General features: G+C 39.1%; 1 protein-coding gene across 1 annotated transcript; it reads left to right on the forward strand.

Moving 5' to 3' along the window:
- Positions 1–1,108: 1,108 nt before the first annotated feature.
- TNMD (tenomodulin) lies at positions 1,109–16,896 on the forward strand. The gene is made up of 7 exons (XM_032330897.1): positions 1,109–1,354; positions 1,518–1,649; positions 10,938–11,078; positions 11,289–11,390; positions 14,279–14,432; positions 16,058–16,224; positions 16,522–16,896. The coding sequence occupies exons 1-7, from the start codon at positions 1,307–1,309 to the stop codon at positions 16,729–16,731; spliced, it is 954 nt and encodes a 317-aa protein (XP_032186788.1). The 5' UTR covers positions 1,109–1,306; the 3' UTR covers positions 16,732–16,896.
- Positions 16,897–23,539: the final 6,643 nt, after the last annotated feature.

Raw genomic sequence — 23,539 nt, forward strand, 5'->3', positions numbered from 1 at the left:
CATGAGGAAGACCATTTACAAAGCAAGGAGAGAGGTCTCGGGAAAAAGCAGCTCTGCTGACACATTGATCTTGGACTTCCAGCCTCTAGAGCTATGAGAATATAAATTTCTGTTGTTCATACCACCCAGTCTGTGGTACTTTGTTATGGTAGCTCTAGAAAACTAATAAAACCACCAAACAAGATTAAGAATATGGAGGAGATGGGGCACCTGGGTGGCTCAGTGGGTTAAGCCTCTGCCTTCAGCTCAGATCATGATCCCAGGGTCCTGGGATCAAGCCCTGCGTCGGGCTCTCTGCTCAGCAGGGATCCTGCTTCCTCGCCTCTCTGCCTACCTGTGATCTCTGTCTGTCAAATAAATAAATAAAATCTTTAAAAAAAAAGAATATGGAGAAGACTAGGTTGGAAGAAGGGGGGAAGAAGAGGTTTATGTGAGACATGTGGAGTTTGAGGTTTCTGAGGTACATCCAGGTAGAGATATTAAAATGGTTTTGAAATTCAGGAGACAGAAAAGGGTTATAGAAACAGATTTAAAAATAATTGATACCCAGCTGACATTTTAAACTATAGGAGTGTGTGAGATCATTTAAGAAGTATATATAGAGTTAGAAGATCATCAAGGATAGAACCATAAGGAATATTAACATTAAAGAACAAGCTGAGGAAGAGAATTCAAGAAAGGAAAATAATCAGATAGTATGGAGAGAGAAAATGTATCATTAATCTTTTAATCCCATTTTTAACTGTAATTAGTTGATTATATATTGATCTCAGTCTCAAAGAGCTTTATCATAATGGAGGAGGCAGTACCTTATTCATTTCTGAATCTCCAACACCAAGTACAGTGCCTGACATTTAATATCCCTGCAATAAGTATTTGTTAAAAACAAATGGAATTGAAATCAGGACTTCATTCCTTTTTTGTTTTGTTTGCTTATTTCTGGAGTATGCAGCACATGTGCCACTGATATTTTAAGTTCATAGTGAAAAATCATTTCAATGTGTCCTAGGCTTGGTCCCCTTCCAAGCCAACCCCCAGGACAATAGTTTTCATTATAACCTTCTGTCTTTGCCATTCTGGATGGAATTCTGTGCACAGAAGTTATATACATATATGGGTATATCTATGTAACAAATCGCAGCACAGGAGCCCCCTGGGCTCCTTCAGGCTCTGGTATGACATATTTGAGCCATATAAATTCAGCTTCTCCTCTGGCATCTGTTAGCTGACTCACTTGCAACTCCACCTCAGCAGTGGTCTCTCAGTCCTCTCAAAGAAGGAAAAGAGTACTGTGTGCTGAGAGAGCATGGCAAAGAATCCTCCAGAGAACTGTGAGGACTGTCACATTCTAAATGTAAGTTGATTCATATTTTTTCCCTTTTGAGCAGAAGCATGGTTTCACAGATTTATCATATCGCAATGTGAACATTAGAAAGTGAAATCAAAGGTGACTTTGAATTATGGCTTGCTATTTTAAGAGCTAGTGTATTGTTTTATTCTCTCTGTTCTTTGCTTAGGCAGAAGCTTTTAAATCCAAGAAGATATGTAAATCACTTAAGATCTGTGGATTGGTGTTTGGTATCCTGGCCCTAACTCTAATTGTCCTGTTTTGGGGAGGCAAGCACTTCTGGCCAGAGACACCCAAAAAAGTAAGTAAATGCACATTAATATCTACTGCTTCTGTTTTGAGTTTGATTGAATTTAATTAGTGCTTGACATGTATATTACTCTGAAATGAAAACCATTAAGTCCATTTTGCATATATTTTCTGAAGGTATGAAAAATTGAAATAAGATTTTGCTTTCTTTTATTTGCCTAATTATTTTTGTAAGGGAAAACTATGTTTTCTGTATTTCAGTTAATAATGATAGGAGTAGAATTACCCACTTTTTAAATAATGCTTGGCTTTAAGAAGTTAAGACTCCTCTTAGAAGCAAAATTTTTACTGTAAGAAAAAAATACTTTTCATCTTTTTTTCAATTATCTGGGCAGAAACTGATAGAAAAGTAATTATACCACCACATAAGAAAAAATCACCAGAAATGGCAGCAAAGGATTTTCAGGGATTATATTTCTGACTTAATGCATCTGCTCTGAGGACAGGCAGCAAACTCCTTTTCAGAAGAAGCATCCCTCATACCTGACTTCACATGTATTTATGACTTAAAAAAAAAAAAAAAAAAAACAAGAGCTTTTCAGCTCCTCACCAGTCACAGTTGTCACTGACCCGCTAAGGGAGTAATGACACAAGGTAGAAACAAGAGACACCAAGTCATTAATCACAGGTATCTCAGAAAGCTTCTGCTATTAAGATCACTTGGTCTACCTAGCTGGCCACTGTAGTTGATATTAGTGTGCCTTAATATTATTGTTACTCCCAGATTCACATACAGTGAGCAAGTTTAGATGTGAGGAAAGGAAAATAATAGTTCCTTCATGCTAACAATTTCCATTTAAGGGAGAAGTAATAAATGTAAAGGTGTGTAGATGGTTTTCTGTCTTTGCCATATTTTTCTCTCTGCATGTGGATTGTTGTTACTTTTTAATTAATTTGTTATCATGAGATGCTCATTTCTATTTGATAACAGATGTAGGAAGAGAAAGGCATATATCCAGGAGGGAGAATGAGAGACAAGAAGAAAATGGGCTGGTGTGGACTACTGGGAGCCAAAGGAGTGATAGGAGCCAAGAGGAAAGCATATGGATTGTTGAAAGAGGAGAGGCAGAGGGCAGAAAAGAGAAAATTAACTGGACCGGTGTCCAAAAGAAAACGGAGAAATAAGGCATAGTTACCCCTGGATTCTTCACCTCTATTGCCATACCCACTTTCATTTAGTCCCAGAGGCTATCTTACCAAGTTTAAGTAGGAAGGAGAATAAAAATCAAAGGGACCCATCTTGTTTGATTGCCTTTTTATTTACACCTTGTTCCAGAAAGGAGTTGAGTCATCACCCAATACCTATAGTTAGCCATTTTTCTCATTCTCTCTCTTTCTCTCCCCTTCTCTCTTCCTCCTCCTCTCTCTCTTTCTCTCCCTCTCATCTCTTGCACTGTACCCTGCTTCTAAACTACTTTTTGTTCACATATTTTTCTAGAAAAGCCACTTAGATGCAAGTTATCAAGGTGGGCAAAGAAATACATATCAGAAAGGAAACAGCAAATGAATAAAAGTGCCAAAATGCATTCTAATCCAATTCTTCTACCACTTGGTTAATTCCCTCGGTGATGTGCTGCCCCACAAATTGAATATTGGATCCTTTAGACAATTATAGGTGAGTTAGAGGACAATAAACTCTTTTGTGCTCCATGGCCATAATGTACTTAACTCAGTGTAGTAGGTATCTAGCCCTTTTGACCACCTGTACAAGCCTAACTACACATGGGGCCAGATGGCCTTTCTTGTTTTATTGTAGCTGTTGGTACTGCAAATGCTATTTTGAAACAGTTTATGTGTTTTTCTAAACTTCTAATGTTATTTGTCTCAGCACAACTATAAATGACTAAGTGGGACTTTGTTTTTATTTTGCAAGGTGCGAAACTCACTAATAGGATCCATGGTTTCCTCTGCTTCCATATTATATCATCTTTGCTTCTTACTTCAGTTCTCTTTTAAATGCATTATAAGGAAGAATTCTGTGACTCCTCAAACCAAAAGTAAAACCTAGTCAGTGCATGCACAAAAGAGGTGGGGTATGCTATCAAATAAAGTTTATCAAGAATCAAATCTCTCGTGAAGTAATACATCTTCGGATGTGCTTTTGAGCAAAGGGATTCTCAGAAATAAACAAAATTATTGCAAAGTAATCTGGTAAAAGACAATAGGTGTCTCCTAGTTCAACTTTTTCCACCATAAACAAGCTTATTTTTTCTCCATTCCAACTGGGGAGTTGCAATTTATTGTCTTGGATATTTAAGTCCTGGCCTTTGCCACAAGACCAGGCTGGGTCCATTGTAAACTAAGGAACCAGCTGGAGATGTGAATGCTTCCCTCAGTCTACCACTACCTTTAATCCCCAGACAAAGAGCCCAAGAGACCATCTATGTTTCCAAGGGCTAAGGCTGCCAATATGCCTGACTTGGAGCTGACTGACGAATCCTGGGAAGAGAAAAGTAGTCAGATTAGTCTTGGAAGAAGACTTGCAAAGGAAAAGGATCCAGGCATCTTGCACAAATTAAAGACTCTCCCCTTAAGAGTATGGTCTAGCGAGAAACAACAGTTAACTGATTAAAATCCAGACTCTTCTGGACTTTCCTTTACAAGCCTATGAGACCTATGGGGACTGTGGGGCCCTTGGTGGACAGAACTGTTGATGCTTATTGTGCTTACGGATGGAGTGATTTGTTTGCTCCCCTGGGGCTTCCTCCAAGCTCTTAGTATTTGCTCCTCTAGCCTCCATCTTATATCCTTTTTACTTTGGTTTTTTTTTTTTTTTGACATCTGTTTAAAATAAACAGGACTTACTCAACGTCTCACATCTGGTGTTGACATTTCCCTGACAGTAAGTCATTCCTCTCCTGCCATTATCTCCCACCTTGGTGTGTACAAAACTCCAGATTCTTGATCCTAAAGTGGGGGTAAGCCATGCTTGATCCCCTCTCCTAACTTCAGGCATGAACACATATGCACCCGCATACACACATACACATGCGTACACACAGACACACACACACACACACACACACACTCCAGAAACAGAAAGTCATCAAAATGAAGTGAAACAAAGGGGATTAATTCTGGGGTAGCTGCTGCACTCCCTTACAGGCTAGAAACCCCTAACCCACAACCACATATAGGAGCCACTTGAGCTGAATGAAAGCCAGACCATCAAACTCTATATCCAGGTTTCTCAACCAAGCAGAAGGGACTTATTCAGTCCCAGAGATTTTGAGAGTGCATCACAATGAGGCCCCACTTCCAGGCAGTGACTACTTAGGGATTTTTGAAGCCAGTTCCCTAGAGGAACATTCTTCCTTAAACCTCCCTGCCTTACACATTTAACTTGAAACAATTAGAAGCCAACTCCCCAGTTAATTAATCCAACATGGAGAAAACAAGTCATAAAAATCCCAGCATTTAAAACAACAATTTATAGATACATCACAGACCTTATAACCTAGTCACTCCAATCCTTTGAAGAATGAGGCAGAAGGATGATAAATTAAATAAATGAAATTCTGCCCTTCCTGCCATACCCAGGAACTGCCTGGTGACTTTATTAGGGTTGTTCAGAAACCATAAGTCGTAAGGCCCACACAGCAATAAAAAGATTACTGGGAGGGTCCTCATAACTTCCACATACTGGGAGCATCTTCTTAACTTCCACATATTATCAAGATGAGAAGAGAACTGATAGGGCTAGTTGGGCATCTGTCTGCTTTCTCCTCTATAACCTCAACTGCAAATAATCATTAAGACAACCTCACCCAGGATTGCAAGCCCAATTATTACTGGAGGCTGAAAATCCTTTGTTTGGAAAAAACACTTCCCTGCTAAGTCTGGATCCAGCTTTCCTTTGCCTGTTTCTCTAATGCTAGCATTGGCCAGAGACCCACTTTCTTCTTCTACTCCTCTTGTTAGCATACAATTGACACAACTCTCCTTCCTGAGTTCCCTGGGCTTTCCTACACTGCAGTTTGGTGGGTAAAATGTGGATCTGGAGAAGCATTCATACACTCAAGGAAAAAGTTGGAGTTGTAGCTGAAAGAAATCTCTTTAGCGGGGGAACTGAGCTTCACCAGATGGTGCCACATGGGCATTTTTTAAAAGGAGACTTCTCTTCACTTTATTTTCCTCCCAAACTATCACAGGAGCAAAGCCCACCCTCATACAAACAGCAGCTCTCACTGGGGCAGCTCTTGCTCTGGACTATTAAGAGGCAGCATCAGTTATGTGTACCAGGACTCTGGCTACTGAGAGCACTTTCTTATTCAGTCCTTCATTCTCTTAAGGCAGCATTTGCTGAGCAGCTTACATGGTGCCAGCAAGGAAAACCTGCATCCTCAAAGGGAGCTTAGAGACTGAGAGTGGGATTGGGGCTGTATAGGGAAAGAAGTCCAGGTGATCAACAGGTAGTCGCAGTCCGATCATCAGCCTAACAGGTGTTAGCCCAAATCTGAGCAAAACTAATTCTGTCAACTACTCAACATTGCATCTGGTAAGGCATGGGAGATAAAGACGGGAGCTGAAACTCCAGAGAAACTTGGTGACTTGTGCAAGGTCACACAGCTTTTAAGTGGCAGAGTTGAGGCTTGGACTAGCACGTGGTCTAAGGATTTTTTCTACTAATCTTATGTCGCATTTAAGAATAAGGGGTGGTGGGGACAGTGGGTATGGGAAAACTTCCCAGCCAGCTTGAGTCTGTAGATGAAAGAAATGGTTTTTTTCTTGTTGAAAAACAGGAATGTCTCTGCTGCTTATGCCAATTTTTTTCAGGGCTGAGAACTGGTGATTGAAGATGCAGAAGTCCAACTTTGCATAAGAAACAATCTGTCTGCTCTGTGTTGGTAAAGAAATACCCAGAGGCCCTTTAATTCCCACAGGCTACGTTGGTAATAAAATGGTACAATGCATTCCCTTCCCTTCCTTCCAGCCTGACACCTGCTAGCCAGCTATTCTGAGCATGTATTTCACCTTTGGAGAGTGTACCTCCTAAACAGACAGTAAAGGATGATGGTGGAGAGAAGAGCAGCTAGATTAATCACAGGCTTCTAAAAGCAAGCCTAAGCCAAATGTCCTCAAATCCCTTGTAGGAAAGGCAAAAGGTACTTGGCCCCAAAACAGATCCATCACACTGAGATCTTAGACAACATTATTTTTTATAAAAAGCTTTCTTTTCTAATCTCAGAGATTGCCACAAATTGAGGCAAGAAACAGGGGAAACTGTGGAAGGGGGTTGTTAGGGCTCATTTGCTACCTGAGTGGAGGCTTTAACTGGATTGAGGAAAGAAGTCCTGGGCAGGGAAGAGAAATGATTTTGGTTTTGCTCCATGTTTTCTCACTGTGATCTTCTTACATCTCTCAGTGCCTAAACTTAATCACATAGCTATTTCATTTCACTTCTGAGTCATATTCCAGTCCATGGTCTTCCCTGCCCCACTCCAGTTTTCTGGTCCTTATAGTTAAGGCCAGCCCTACATATGGGTAGAATAGGAACCTATTTGAGTGGCGCTGGAAGGATGCCCTTGTCTTCAAAATATCTTATTCCTGGTGTCATTCTGCTTAAAATCCATCATCAGTAATTCATTCCTTTGAGTTAAATATTGCACTCATTTTTTTAAGATACAAATACCCATCACTATTATCTTAGTGTGAAATCATTTGTCAAATTGATTTCTTCTTTGACATAAAGGGCCTGGCACACCATGAGATTCCTAGATGTCTAGACAGAAGACAAAGGGATAGAGGGAGATAGGAAGAAGGGGAAGGACTAGGAGGATACAAAATGAACAGGATATGAAAAGAACTAGGTTTCCTAGAAACACCAGTGATTAACTGTCCCTATTTGCCAATTTAACAGATACTCCTCAATACTCTCTGTCTTTGCTCTGTCTTTCTGGAAGTAAAGCTGAGTTGGGGGGCATTGTGAAATGAGCTAAGAGCCCAGTCAAACCTCTCTCAGGCCAGTCATACTGTCTCTGTTTTACTTAGTGCCTGGAAAGGACAAAACCATTTATTCCTTCATCTCCAGAAAGACCCTCAGCCCCTGAGCCAGTGAGCTTAGTAGAGAGAAAAGTATTTCTGAAGCCAAAGTCATGAGCTCAGTCTCCATATGGGCCAATGGAGCTTGCATAGCCATTACCCAGGCAATGTGCTCCACAGGGACATGGGCGAGACAGTATGTCTGGATTTGCTCAAACCCATCCCCAAACGGTCCAAAGTGGGCCACCGGCATCATCTTCCTAGACAAGGACAGTCTGTTCCAAAAGGACACCTTTGATAGTAGAATTCCATCTGGGTGAATATATAGCTTTCCACCACCCACCCCTCATCCAGGATTCACACATAAATGAAGTCATTCTGATCTCACTCCATTAAGCAACCTATCATTGCTTTAAAAAAAAAATCCAATAGCTGGTTAGTGAATACAATCAGAATGGACCCCTTCTCCCCCACCAAAGCAAAAAACAAACCAACACTAAACAAAAGGGGCACCCGGGTGGCTCAGTCGTTAAGCATCTGCCTTCGGCTCAGGTCATGATCCCAGGGTCCTGGGATCGAGCCCTGCTTCAGGCTCCCTGCTCTCAGGGGAGTATGCTTCTCCCTCTCTCTCTGCCTGCCTCTCTGACTACTTGTGATCTGTCTGTCAAATAAATAAATAAAATCTTTTAAAAAAAAACTAAACAAAAAGCCAAGAAAACCTCTTTGAAGGAATGTTGAAAGTAATCAAGATCTGCTGAGCTTGGCTGTTTCCCACAGCTTTCATCTAGCAAGGTGTCCAAGTGAAGTGTATTGCCAACAGTGCAGGGAAACTCATTCCACAGAAGTACACTGAAATTCTAAATGTCACTAGTATGGTTCCATAGTCTTCTACCAATGATTGAAAATACAGCCTCTATTTTTTCTTTTGCCCAGGTAGGCAGCATTCCAACATCCCCTAGTCTCTAACCTCATTTTTCCATGCAATAATCCATCAATAGTGCTACTGATGAAACAAACACCCCACCCCACCCCACCCCCAATGACTAGTAATGTCGACATTTGTCTCAACAATGGATAATATTTCTGAAGAAATTCTCTTCTGTTGGGAGATCTGACAAGCCCGGATCTGAAGTTGTTGCCTTTGTCCTCTACTTAGGTCAGGTGGACTGAGAGTACAATTTGTTGCTATAGGTAGAAGTTTCTCAAGCTGGCTGCAGAGCTGAAATTGTGGACATATTTATAACTAGAAGCAAATAACAAGCCTAAAAGAATTTGTTTGCTACCTGTCACAAACCAGGCCAGACTTCCTGAGTTAACTCTGCAGTTGCTGTAAGGTTGTAAATACCATTTTCCTTCCCCTTAAAAGAACTCACCAATGTTCAAAATGTCTCTTTACGAAGATGAGAATTTTGTCACTGGTAGGAAAAACTCATGTTGAAAACCTAATAACTGAGTACATTCAGTGCTTAAGCACTGACCCTGTCCAAGGCACTGCAGAGCTACAGGGAGGTAAATGACATTGTCTCTTCCTATTCAGCAGCTACATAGACTTTTCACACTTGAAATAACATTGTTTCTACAAACCCTTCCAATGTGTTTCTCTACTTGAGTTAGGGAAAATCTGACCAGGTTAAACTAACATTCAGTCACAGACACTGGCAAACATTAAAAAGCAACCCAAGCCAGTACAAGTTCTAAAAGGTTGTCACTGGGAACCACGTCATTAGAAAGCAACTTTGGAGTATTATGCCTCCATCAGAAAGGACGAATACCCAACTTTTGTAGCAACATGGACGGGACGGGAAGAGATTATGCTGAGTGAAATAAGTCAAGCAGAGAGAGTCAATTATCATATGGTTTCACTTATTTGTGGAGCATAACAAAAAGCATGGAGGACATGGGGAGTTAGAGAGAAGGGGGTTGGGGTAAATTGGAAGGGGAGGTGAATCATGAGAGACTATGGACTCTGAAAAACAATCTGAGGGGTTTGAAGTGGCAGGGGGGTGGGAGGTTGGGGTACCAGGTGGTGGGTATTATAGAGGGCACGGATTGCATGGAGCACTGGGTGTGGTGAAAAAATAATGATACTGTTATGCTGAAAATAAATAAATAATAAAAAAAAAAGAAAGCAACTTTGGCTCTATAGATGACTTGTTTTAGGAGGATTTCAGTTCACCGAATTTTTTTCCTAAGGAAAAATGAATATGATAGCAGAAGGCATCCTAACAACAAGGATAAGACAGATTTCCTCATGGTCCCATTAGGTCTGGCTTGGTTTGTGACAGGTAGTGAATTACTTTAGGTTTGTTGTTTGTTTCTAACTACAAATGTGTCATCAGTTATAGGTAATGGGCTTACTCCTAAACTGGGACACTTGATGGGACTGGTCTTCTTGGTCTTAAGGAAAAAATGTCACTTTTAGAAGGCCAGAGAGAGTCTGGGGTTCTGATGCAACCACTCAATAATGACCTGATAAGAAGCCTTTCTATGGTACTATTCTTGGAAGATACCATATTACTTAGTGCAAGGCACTTGACACAGTTGTTGAATTCTCTATACAACAGAATTTGAAGCCAACCGAATTAGGTTTGGAAAACAGAACACAGGAATAAACTGAGAGGGTTTGATTAGCCCATAAAAGAGAAGGTCAGGGGAAGGCAATAAATGTTTCCTGAAGTTGAAAGGGGAAAAGGAAGCAATTAAGGTCAGGGTAAGTCTTTTACCTCATGTTGGCCAAGGTGAATGGTATTCAGATTCTAAAAAAGATAGACCCAAGACTACTGAGGTAATATTAAAGCCCTGGATAGATAAAGAGATAAAGAGCAATACCTAAGCATTCTAAATGTGTTCAAATCTCTTTCTTTGCCCCAGTGAATTTCAGGGGGAGAGAGGGGGTGAGCACTTGGAAAGGAAGTGGTAACTTAAAGAGGCAGCATCAGTTTTATGTGATCCCTCTGCTTAACATAAGGGGAAAATACTTTACAGGCTGGTTTGCAAAAATATCATTCTCTATTTAGTCAAGGCTGCCAAGAAAACTGTTGGAATTTTAGTGATTAGTTCAGCAAGTTGGGTTGAATACAAAATACTGGCTCTGAAGGGATCCCCATATCAGCTCCAGTGCCAAAAAGTACCTCACTTTAATCCTAAATCTCAGAGAAATCCCAATGGTAAGCTGTTGAGATGGCACCTCACCACAAAGGCTCCAGAAAGAGAAGGTGCCCCAGATATTATCCAATTAAAGCATCCTTTGAAGGGACACACTGAGTATCTTAGAGCTTGTTCTCCTCTGTTATTCCAGACATATGACATGGAGCACACTTTCTACAGCAATGGAGAGAAGAAAAAGATTTACATGGAAATTGATCCTGTGACCAGAACTGAAATATTCAGAAGTGGAAATGGCACTGATGAAACATTGGAAATACATGACTTTAAAAATGTAAGTTGGATATTCCACTTTCCAAGGGCTCTCACTTAAAATAGTAGAACATTTTAGTCAAGTTAAAATTAGCCTTTAGCCTCCACTTGATTTATAAGACAAAGCTTCCCTTTGAATTCAGATTTTGGATCCTGGGGCCTTAATAGATCAGGGAACTCATTAACTTTGGCTATTTCAGGAAGTTTTGTGTTTTTTTTTGTCTGTTTATAGGGTTACACTGGCATCTACTTTGTAGGTCTTCAAAAATGCTTCATCAAAACTCAGATTAAAGTGATTCCTGAATTTTCTGAACCAGAGGAGGAAATAGATGAGGTATGTAAGAATATTAATAGTGGTAGGCAAAGCCATCATTTACTGGGTGTTAGCCATGTGCCAGATAGTGTACTAAATGCTTTATTCTCATTTGAGTCTCGCGATGACCCTATAAGTGGATGCTATCATTATCCTCATTTTCCCACGAGGAAACTAGGTTCAGAAGTGAAAAGTAACTTGCCCAAGGTCGCACAGTGAAGAGCAGACTGGGATCTTGAACTCGGGCCTTTCAAAAAACTAAAGTTCGTGCTGTTAGGTGCAGAACTATACTTTTATACCTGGGTAGCCATTAACATTATGTACGTTTGCTTCCAAACCAAAGTTCTAGTTAAGAGAGCTAAAACAATCCTGTTTAAAGATAAAGCCTTAAAAAACAAAAGTCCCAAAGCCATCTGAGAACCTTGCTACTTTTATCATACTGTGACATTCACTTATTTTAAAAAAAAATTTCGGTTCATTCACCTTACCATTGTATGTTGGGCTGCCAATGGAATAATGTGCATTTAACCTTACTTGGGAAAGAAAAAGCAAAGAAGATGAGAACTACAGTCTAAGACAAATTTTCTGAAAACATACTGCCAGGCCAGGGTAAGGTAAGCTAAGATACTGGCACAATCACTAAATTGCCCCCAAAAGCCTAGTGGGAGATGGAGGATTATGACCTAAAATACAGCCATCCTTAAAGCCCTTCAAGCTCTAATATTTCCCTGATATTCTGTCTGTAACTACAGTGTGTTGCTGTCAGTGAAGCAGTAAGGGGAAACTTAGCTAAGGCCATCTTGTCACAGCACATTCCCACTGTAGCTAGAATGAAACAAATATTTGTTTGGTTTGTTTGGTTTGGTTTTGCTGTTTAACTGGCAAATCTAAAATGAAATTACAGCAAGGGCACAGTGGCCTCTCTGTATACCATAAAGACCTCTTTCTTCTCTCTCTCCCCCTTTCTTTGTCACTATTTTCCTAGATAGTTCTGTCCATTTTAATTATCAGCTGCCCATTTATCTTTTGCTTTTGCTTTTCTTATTTTGGGGGCAGGGGTGAGGTAGGATAGGGAGCATTTTATCCTCGCCTTTACCCAAGTCTCAGAGCTATCATTGGCTCCCCCAGACCTGTCACTGGTCTCCTTATGGCCAGAAAAATTACAAACCCTTGTTCCTAAAAGTTCCAAGAAAAAGAAGAAGCTTTCCCAAAGATGATACTGTGCTCTCAAGGCCTATGGTAGTGAAAAATTTTGAAGATTTTTTTTTAAATAAGCATAAATTCCACTGGGGAGGGAATATGCTATGGTGAGTGCTGTGAATGTGTAAGACTGATGAATCACAGACCTGTACCCCTGAAACAAACAATACATTATACATTAATAAAAATAAATAAATACACACACACATAAATACATAAATACAATAAAAATAAACATAAATTCAACGCATCTGAGGAACAGAACAACTTTCAGGATATTAAGAATTACTGCAGTAGGCAAGAGTAAGATGAAAGGAGAATTGATAGGCTAAAAAGGTACTAAATGCTGCTTTTTACAGAAAATAGTGTAAACATTTGAGTAGGACCAGCCAGCAATGAAGCCCTGAACTAAAGCAACAAGATAAATTTTTCTGAAAAATATAAAGGCAAAGGCCCATAATGTCTCATTTTGGCCCTAATTTATTCCTCAATTAATTTTGCCACATCTTTTAAATAACATAAGTATCTCATGATAGTGAGATTACTTTATCTTCGGGAAAATCCATATATATATTCAGGCTACAGATTTTTTTATGAAATAAGTTTGCAGTTCTGGGTGACAAAACCCCTTTTATTGCATACTTTCCACCACTGTATCTATGGTTTGCGCATGCTAAACATGCAGAGCAGTGATATAAATAGCCCTGATTTTGCTAACAAAGCTAGTCAGTACACCAACCTCATTTTTTTCTACACTCCATTTCAATGCATCCCAAGGTCTTTACAGACTCAAGGGCAAGAGAGCTAAGACTTGAGAGTTTTAAATGATTAGGGGAAAAATTATACAAAGCCATATTTCAATGAGCAAATAAAAACACTGAAATCATAAAGCTAGAAAGAAACCAGAAAGAAAAGTAAAAGTCTTATTAAGAGTAGGAGGAAATGTCAAGGCCCAAAAGACAAGTGAATAAGAAGTAGGTATACAAGATAACTACTGCCAGTACGGAAAAAAAAGAGAGAAGGCCATATTCTTGATAATATAAGAAAAAAACACTGTGAGATGAACTATAAACGTCTAGAGTGAAAGGAGTAAAACAGTGTTAAGGCCAGTGAAGTCACAAGCTGAAGACTTGACTTTAAGACCAAAAAAAAAAAAAAAAAAAAAAAAAACATATTTTGTGCTACAGCTAGCCACCGTTAACAGGCAAATCTTGTAAAACCCAAATATTAGATTTGGTTGCTATTTAATTGATCTCACCAGCTTGGATTACAAGCTGTTTTTCAGCTTGAGATCAAATCCTGTTTGCAATCTTAGTTGCAAGCCTAAAACATGGCAGGCACTCACAACATCCATTTAAAAGAGCAAAAACAAATGTAAATCATTCAGGGTTCCAGAAGCCCAATTAAAACATACATGGTCCAGTGGGAGGCCCAGAAAATGATGAATAACCTTCCTAGCTGAGTGAAATGATAGCAGAAAAAACTCCTGTTACAGTAAGCAGCCTTACCATTAGACCCCAGAGAGGGATCAGCTCTTAACTCTCCCAAGGGCACCTACTGTATGCACAAAACAGAGCTATTTCACTGGCAGCCCTGGGATTGGAACTGTTACTCAGACTCAAAAGAGAGTATTTTCCAGCATCCCATAATGTCTCATTCATCTTATTAATTTCTCTGCCTTATCTCTACCTTGAACTTACTTCTCTCAGAATGAAGAAATTACCACAACTTTTTTTGAACAGTCCGTGATTTGGGTCCCAGCAGAAAAGCCTATTGAAAACCGAGACTTTCTGAAAAATTCCAAAATTCTGGAAATTTGTGATAATGTGACCATGTATTGGATTAATCCCACTCTAATAGCAGGTATGCCTTCTCCTCCTCCACTTTTTAAAGTCAGTAAGAGGTTAATATTCCCATCATTTAGATGCTACGTTTCTAAGAAAAGAATGATCAGCTTATATCTTGTTAGATGAAACTGTATATGCTGACTGCCAAAGGAGGAAGGAATTTTTCACAGCTAAGTTATATATCAGATAAATTAATGCTGACAAGCTTTTAAATATCCCAGCAAAGGTAATGCCACCCTAATGTAACGAGTGATGGCAAAAAACTCACCTTCCTTTGCACATCTGATATTCATCACAGTCAGGATACTAAGCTATTCTTCAAACCACTATGTACTCAACCCAGGAAGAGAGGAGAGAAGAGCCCAAACAATGTCCTGTTGTCTCAAGAATGATTTTGTTTGTCAGATAGTGGCATTCCCCCCAAGAAGAAAAGACACTTGCTGCAATACAGATCTCTTTGTGGCTGTTTTAGGAATCACTATAAAAGTAATTGAGGGCTGCAGCTCTAGGGTATGAGTCCAACTCTCAACTTCCAGTCAGCTCATGAAGAAGACGAAGGTCTCTGGATGTCTTATTTTGCCCAGCTAACAGTCTGGTCTTGTTCATTCTAGAAGGTCTAGATTACTGTATTACTCAAGAGAGGCCACTCTAACCAATGTAGGCAACTACTGGTACTCTTTGGCAGCTTAAGAAAACTGAATTTAAAAAACATTGAATACAATGTGATATTCTGGACTAGATGCTAGAACATCTGCTTTAGTGTTCTTTTTCTAAAAGACATTAGTAGAAATAATAAAATCTGAATAAAGTCTATAGTTAACTTAATAGTATTGTACCAATGTTAATTTCTTAGTTTTCATAATTGTACCATGGTTATGTGAGATGTCAACATTAGGGAAAACTACATAAAGGATATATAGGAACTCTGTACTACCTTTGCAACTCTTCTGTAAAATGTAAGATTATTTCTAAATAGAAGGGTTGTTGTTTTTTTTTTTTTAATTTAAGACAAGAAAGAGAGGAGAAGGGGGAGGAAGACAGGGCACCAAATCAAATCCAGCAACAAAAAAATATTTACTGAGCACCTATCATAGGTAAAATCATTGTGGGAGAGACATATAAGTCCCCTGTCCTCATTTTTTTTAAGATTTTATTTATTTATTTAAGAGAGAGAGAGAGAGAGCATGTGAGCAGGGGGAAGGGGCAGAGGGAGAGAGAGAGAATCTCAAGCAGACTCCACACCCAGCATGGAGTCCCACATGGGGCTTGATCCCAAGATCCTGAGATCATGATCCCAGCCAAAACCAAGAGTCCGACGCCCAATTGACTGAGTCACCCAGGTGCCCCCAACCCCACTGTCCTCATTTTCAAAATTAGGATGCTAGTAAGCCAAAGCAGTAAGTGCTTCCTGCCAAATGAGCAAAGAGTAAGTCTGTGTACCTTGGAATAGTCAGATGTGTTTTGGGAAATCTCTTTAAATCTGTAGCTGTAGGAGTCTGGAAACATGTTTCATGCTTGCCTAAATAATGGCAGTGAGAAGACAAAATGAAATTCTCTATTCCCAACACCATAACCCCCAGCACTTCTTTCAGGAACCATTTTCAAAGGAGGTGAATCACAACTTTGTGCTTCTTACCTTAGTTTCAGAGTTACAAGACTTTGAGGAGGATGGTGAAGATCTCCACTTTCCTACCAATGAAAAAAAAGGGATTGAACAAAATGAGCAGTGGGTGGTCCCTCAAGTGAAGATGGAAAAGACCCGCCATGCCAGACAAGCAAGCGAAGAAGAACTTCCAATAAATGACTATGTGAGTTACGTTCGTGTTACTCTTGTTAGAAGGATAGCAAGGAGCCCCCCAAAAACTCACTACTCCTTAGATCAAAGTCCTCAAAAGGAGAATGATCATTGTTTTAACAAAAAAAAATTTAAGAAACTTGGAATCCCTAAGAGACTTATTCATAATCAATCTTGATTAATCTTTATCAGACTAAGGAATTTAACTTCTCACCAGTACCCAACTCATGTAGTCTTGTAGTCCTTCCCTGCTTGGTGGGCCTCTTCTTGGTGAACCTTCCCCTCCAACCCCAGTTTATTCTTTTTTCAGACTGAAAATGGAATAGAATTTGACCCCATGCTGGATGAGAGAGGTTATTGTTGTATTTACTGCCGTCGAGGCAACCGCTACTGCCGCCGCGTCTGTGAACCCTTACTAGGTTACTACCCATATCCATACTGCTACCAAGGAGGGCGGGTTATCTGTCGTGTCATCATGCCTTGCAACTGGTGGGTGGCCCGCATGCTGGGGAGGGTCTAATGGCAAGTTTGAGCTCAAGTGCTTAAACTTCTGGCAGCCAACATATAACAAATGCATGCTATTCAATGAATTACTGCCTATGAGGCACTTGGCTCCTAGTAGCCAGCACTCCAGAATTACTTGTAGGTAATTCCTCTCTTCATTTTCTAATAAACTTCTACATCATCATCAATGGCCTGATTGCTGCTGAACACACTGGGTAAGTGTTTGCTAAGAATGTTTTCTGCAACTGAAATGGAACAGATCTGTCTAACATGGATGACAATGATGGAAACTTGCATTGTTTCAGGTTTGGGGAGTGGGAAAGGGCAAAGCATAAGGATTCTCAAATACCATACCATAGTTTACTATGCTGTATGGAGAAAGTGTAAATGAGGGGCTGATGATAAAATGTCCCCAGAAATGATGCATAAAAACTTGTCCTTTTATGCAGAGTCCCAATGTTTAATTATCTGAGAGACATATTGCGGTCTTCCTCAAGCATCTGTTTCAAGGACAAAAATATTCCAAGTGCTCATACTCAGCAAAGGAGAAAGCTAACCTAGCAGAAAGGGTCCCAGGCTATCCCCCTGTAAACAGGAACTCAACTTTGGACAAATTCAATATATTATAACCTCCAGGTCTGGCTTCTCTTCAGATCAGTGTCTAGTTACATAACTTTCCAAAGCAATTGTCTGGAAAGGGGGAATCCATAAATATCATTCACAAAAACAGGCATTATAGGAAATCACCAAGCTGAGGAATCAAATGGGGATTTGTTTTCCCTTCCAAGCCACAAGCAACTAGCAGTATGTCACTTTCTTAAAGGAAGGTTAAGGCCTAGTTTCCTATCCCCCAGTACTTGGGAAAGAGAAAAGGGGCAAAGGAGAGAGAAAAAGCAATGGTCAGAGTGTAATGTTAATCTTGATGTTCCAGCCAGTTCTAGTCTCAAAATTTCTGCCTACCAATCTGTCACAACTTCTAGTATAATTCTTGCTCAACTTCAAGGTTAATGTGTCATGAGAATATCTGTCTGGCAGTTTCCAACAGAAAAGCATTTTCAAAGAGTAAAATCTTTACCAAGATGCCTGTGGGCCAGGAGTCATTTCCCCCTTTTTAATAGTTGAGGAAGCAAATAGAAACAGATTTGCCCAAGGCTGAGTTAAAATTAGCCTGCCATTAATTGATAATTAGCATACATGCCATACTTGGATTACCAATTTTCACAGAATGAGCAATTTCGCATATCTAACAATGCAGCATCACTGAAAAAATTCCCTTTTTTATTAATGATTTAGAAGACATCTGAGAATTTTGGAATACTTCAACTATCATAATAAGCATTAATTTATAGCTGAAATATAAAAATGCAAAAAATGAGATTAATTTGAGGTTGTGCAGATTTTATGTTCTCTTTATTATGTTTTTAAATAAATTATTCATTTTTAACAGTGGTTTTTCAGATCAGCCAATAATTTTATATTCCTGAGACATGCAATTTTATGCAGTCTACATTGTACTATATATACTATGCTCTGAGGGGTACAAATGAAGTAGAAGGTGTATTCCCTATTTCCAAAGAAAAACAGGACATCCAAAATATATAAGCCAAAGTACAGAAATTTAGACATAACTTAACTACAATTGTATAGGGCGTACAATATATATGTGTGAAAATGCCCAGGCAGTTGCACACACACACGTGGTATAGAAAGTTCCATGTCACGTTTTAGGGCTGAGAGTTCCTATTCACGTTATTTTAATTCAGGAAGCATTTCTGCATCAAATGAGATACCTCAACCTGCACATAGTTTCACATTGGGAAAATGTAATTCCTTTAATGAGGCAGGTTGTGAGTTCAAAAGAAAATACAAGGGAAATCCTTAAAGAACCATTCAAATCATCTTGTATTTAGAAAGAAACAAGCCAAAACATTAAACAGAACCAAATGCATTAGTACATTAGTCTGTCACCTCATATAAGCCCAGGTCAGTCTGAAGAGAGGAAATGCGGTATCTATCTCCTGTCATAGATTTTTGCCCCTCACTTGAGTTCTGTGCAAACTCCTTATATGAAACCTTTCACTGCCCTTAGATCAACCCCACTGTAGCTCTGCCTCTTTTCCTTTTACCACCTCTTCCTAAACCCAGCCTCCCCAGCACAAGAAGTGACACCAAAGTAAGTCTGACCTCCCAAGCCAGAGACCTTGCAGTAATTCTAATGTTCCCTGTCCTCCACTCCAGTCTCTCACCAAATCCTGCCAATATGCCCTCCTAAACCACCCCTCACTCATGCTTATGGTCTAAGCCACAGCTGTTACAACCTCGCTACAGAAGCCCCCAGGCTGTAGGCTGAAACTAGAACAAACGCTTTTAGATAGAGTTAACTTTTCACTTAAAGATTTTATGAATGCCATTTCCCTTCCTGAAAGTCTATAATAGCTCCTTACTACATGAAGGATTAGGCCTAACTTGCATTCAAATAGTCCTTCCTCAAACCACCCTCAGCACCACTTCATATCATTTGTTCTTCTCTTACTATGCTACCCACTCCTTTGCTTGTCTCAGTCACATTAGTTTCATGCTCTATTTGTGCAGTCATCCCATCTCATTTACAGAGTTTTCTCTCACTAATTTGAGGAAATTGTAAAAACCCACTTTTTTCTTACCTAAACATGAAACCTAAATCCCCTCTGCTTCATTCTATGCCTGTGTAAGTTAATATATTATTCAATGCACACATCATTTACATAGGAGTTTAACTTGCAAATTCTAGAAGAGGGCCCATACTCTCCCCATTTTGTTCTGTCCAGAACCTAGCACAGTATCAAAAGCATATAGATGGTCTTCCAAATTTTTTAATTTATTTTTTAATTTAAATTCAATTAATTAACATATAGTGTATTATTTATTTCAAGGGTACAGGTCTGTGATTCATCAGTCTTATATTGTACACAGTACTCTTTACTACACATACCCTCCCCAATGTCCATCATCCAGTTACCCTATCCCCAACTCCCCTCCCCTCCAGCAAGCTTCAGTTTGTTTTCTAAGATTAAGAGTCTCTTATGGTTTGTCTCCTTCTCTGGTTTCTTCTTGTTTCTTTTTTTTTCCCTAGCTGAAAACAATGAGAAAGAAGAGAGGGAATAAAGTCAAAGAAAAACAGGAGGTTGTAAAAGAGCACAGCTATGAGGCTCTTCAGAATATTACTACAAAATGTTGGCCTTGAGCTCTAGTAAAATTTGGGATGAAAGTTCCTATTTTACTTAAAACCATTTTTGCATTCCTTATCTTTTGACACAGTCCATTTCTACAAGTATGAAGAATTCTTCTAATCCCAGAATGATCAGAAGCATCAATGATTGCCCACAGCTCGATTATCTATTTCCGTTACAACACAGGCCTTTTGCATTTTCTTCTCCATTTTCAATGAATCCATGTATAAAAAAGAAAAAAAAAGGCAAAAAGCACATCTGCTGTGAAATCACAAGAAATATCATATTACCTTTCGGATTCTTTGGGGATCTAAATTCCAATCAAGAAAAGTCAGGTGAGGCAAAGCCATCCATTGCTCCCACTCAGCATAAGGGCACTATGCATTAGTGTGCTCAGCGCCTTCCTGCACACCTAAAATGGCTCTTTGGCAGGACTAGGGGCAAAGGAAATCTATTTTGAGTCTTTATATATAAGGATCACTGTCTGGCTGAGTCCAAAACTGTCACTTTGGCTCCTAAAGTCTAACGCTGAAAGCTTACTGAGATAAATATGGACCTTCTCATTCGGGCTGTCAGGAAATGCGTGGATCTATTTTATTTATACCCTTAAAAAATGATTTCATTTTGGCTTTCCTTTTTTGAAGAAGTTTCATTCTGGGGCTTAATTTTGCTGACAACATGCTGTTCCCTAACAAGAAAGAAAAGCGCCTCCATATTAAAAACCAGGTATTACTGTACACACAAAACAATATCGTCTGTGGCTCTTTCCAAAGTCTTGCTCCTAAGTCTCCTCTAGTCCCTTTAATTAATTCCCATGAAAGCTACTTACCCACGGACTGCATTGATCATTTATTTAGATTAATAGGCAACTCTGGCATTGTGTAACCTAATGAGTGAAAAGTCATTTGTATCTTAGTGTTTTGAACGTTGAATTCTATTTGCCTATCTTTTCTTCCATTCACTTATTTGACACTCAGACCTATTGTCCTTGCTGAAAGGGCTCAGAAAGAGGCAGATTGAACCAAGGGAAATAGACTAAGCCACCATAAATCCTTCAGCCAAAACAAACAAACAAACAAACAAAAACCAGCAATTCCACAGTGCTGAGATGATCTTAGCCTAACAAGTGATTTAAATATACTGTCTATATTTATCCTTCTCTGCTGATGCTATCATTTGCCATTCTGAATTTTCCACTGACAGCAGTATTTGCTGGTCTTACAGAGATGTTGGCTACTAAAATACAATTCAGGCTCATACCTATATCAATCACTAGTGAGTCAAGAACAAGAAACTTGCCAAAGGTAGGAGATTTAGGGTACAGGCCCTAGCTATGATTGAGTTGCTTAAGTAGAAAGCAAGAAAGCAACAATGTGACCAGCTACAGATAGAACACAGAGATTTGAGCTTGTTTGTTTTGCAAAGGGGTGCATATGGCATGCCAGCTCTCAAATTCACTGTGTCCACTAAAATCCATTCCTTGTGGTGGGGGTTGCCACTTCACAGCCACTTTGCTCTGGCCATATATATCTCTCTGGTGCACCACTGTGATGTAAATTCCCCATGTTCCCAATAATAGCTCTTGACGTTCTGGTTATGCTAAATCATATTATGTTTAAACGAGAATGGTTTGTGGTTGACCTTTTACATTTCCTGTTCCTCCAAACTACTTCTCTCTTTGAGAGTGTCTTTCTACAATGCGCATCAATCTAGGGTAATTGTTTCACTAACATGATCTACAAGATATGAAGAACCCAACATTCTACTCTGCTAGACACTGTGGCATGGCATGGAAAAAATAAGTTATTCCCTTTCTTGTCTAGTTATTTACAATATATTTGACACCATAAGGTCTATACCTTCTAAAGAGTTAAGAAAGTATGAGAAAACTTTTCAGAAAATTTCAAAAAGGAAAGCAAGAATTCTACATATGCTCTCAGAGAACTTTTCTCTTTCAAAAGCCAGCAGTGATGGTTTTCTCAGGATCAGCCTACCAATTTTGCTGAGAGATACCACAAATCCATGATTTCTCAAAGATAATTGTTTTCTGTCTCCTTAAGGTCAAGTTCAGTGGCATAAAACAGAAAATCCCAAAATGACATGACTTAAACAAAGTAGGAGTATACAGTCCAGGCAGTCCAGTCAATTGACCTTTACACCAATCTTTCTGTCCACCATCCTCAGTATGCAGTTTCCATTCTCAAGGTCATTTCATGATCTAAGCTAACTCCAGGTCTAGCCATCATGTTCATATTCCAAACTGACATCACAAAGAAGCTGGGCAGGACAAAAGGCCACCCTCTATCTTTTAGAGATACTTCAACTTACATGTTATAAGTCAGAATTTAGCCACATGGCCAAATGTAGCTTCAAAGGAGATTGGTAATAGTCTTTGATCTGGACACATTACCACAACAAATGAAACCATGATTCTGTTACTGAGAAAGAAAGAAGATATGCTGAGGGTGGCAAGTGCCAGTGCTGGCCACACCCAGTTATTTGTTGTAAGACTTAAAATCTCTATTATTAAAGTCATCTTTTTTGTATTCATTTGCTGTCTTTCACAATCTCTAAATGTAAATATACTACTTGAAAAGAGGTAAAACATTAACAAATTAAGACCCATTTTTGTATGATCACAAACTAGTTTATAAGATTAACTTTTTTCTCTGAAGAAGGTGACCATAAGTAAAGAAAATAAAAAACAATATTGGGGAAACAAATAAAGGATATGTTAAGGGAAAGTATCCACAGGACTCTTGAAGTCAAGACACTACAAGTTGAAAGGCTGAGGGTAGGAAGAGCCAAAACCAAATTTACTTACTTCACAATTTTGCTGAAGATTAACCCCACATGTCTAGGTTTGATACAATGGTATGAAATAGTTGTAGTCTGTAGATCGTGCCCAAAATAGTGTGTCACAAAGCAAATAATTCCATTAACTATTATCTTTTGTAAGGCTTTTATTTGTTTTTCATTTTTATCAGCAAAGTGGGGAGGTGATTCTAAAAGATTTAGAAAATGTTGGAAGAAGGAGAGAAGAAAAACTTTCAAATATCTATAGCTCTTATATTGGAATAAAAGTAGAGCACCATTTGAAGAAAAGTATAGGGACAGTTTTTTCTTTTCAAAAACCTTAGGAGTTTTCGAGTAAGACCTTTACAAAATGAATATTATTCATCAAAAAGATTTTGTTTTGACAGACTTAAATTGACTTGAAAAGTTCATCTTCTACATTATGGGGAATCAAAATGTGTCTAGTAGAGCAAATTTCACAACACATCATACACAGAGCAGATGTGAGAATCTAAGGCCAGAAAAAAACAAGTTTTATTTTACTGTCACCCAGGGAAATTTCCGTTTTCTTTCAAGTAGCCAATAATCCACATTTATTTTTCTAAATCTTCATTTTTTTCACTACCAATGGATCCTATCCATCATCCCTGTGAATATGGCTTTGGAGATATAAAAGGCTGTAACCAATTTATAGGCCAATCCCAGGAGTATAAACCTTTATATTCAGAGAAACTTGGATGACTGTTTAGGCCACCAGAGAAAACATAAAAAAATTATTAGTTTGAAACTTATTTACAGTCTTCGGGCCAACCAACTCAA

The sequence above is a fragment of the Mustela erminea genome, chromosome X, assembly GCF_009829155.1.
Source record: "Mustela erminea isolate mMusErm1 chromosome X, mMusErm1.Pri, whole genome shotgun sequence".
In the NCBI taxonomy this organism is placed as follows: Eukaryota; Metazoa; Chordata; class Mammalia; order Carnivora; family Mustelidae; genus Mustela; species Mustela erminea.

Bases quoted from the DNA above. Each gene is read 5' to 3' on its own strand.
- TNMD (XM_032330897.1), top strand. From the start codon at position 1,307: ATGGCAAAGAATCCTCCAGAGAACTGTGAGGACTGTCACATTCTAAAT. The intron at 14,433-16,057 runs GTATGCCTTCTC...TTCTTACCTTAG, and splicing joins TAATCCCACTCTAATAGCAG to TTTCAGAGTTACAAGACTTT. The intron at 16,225-16,521 runs GTGAGTTACGTT...TTCTTTTTTCAG, and splicing joins AACTTCCAATAAATGACTAT to ACTGAAAATGGAATAGAATT.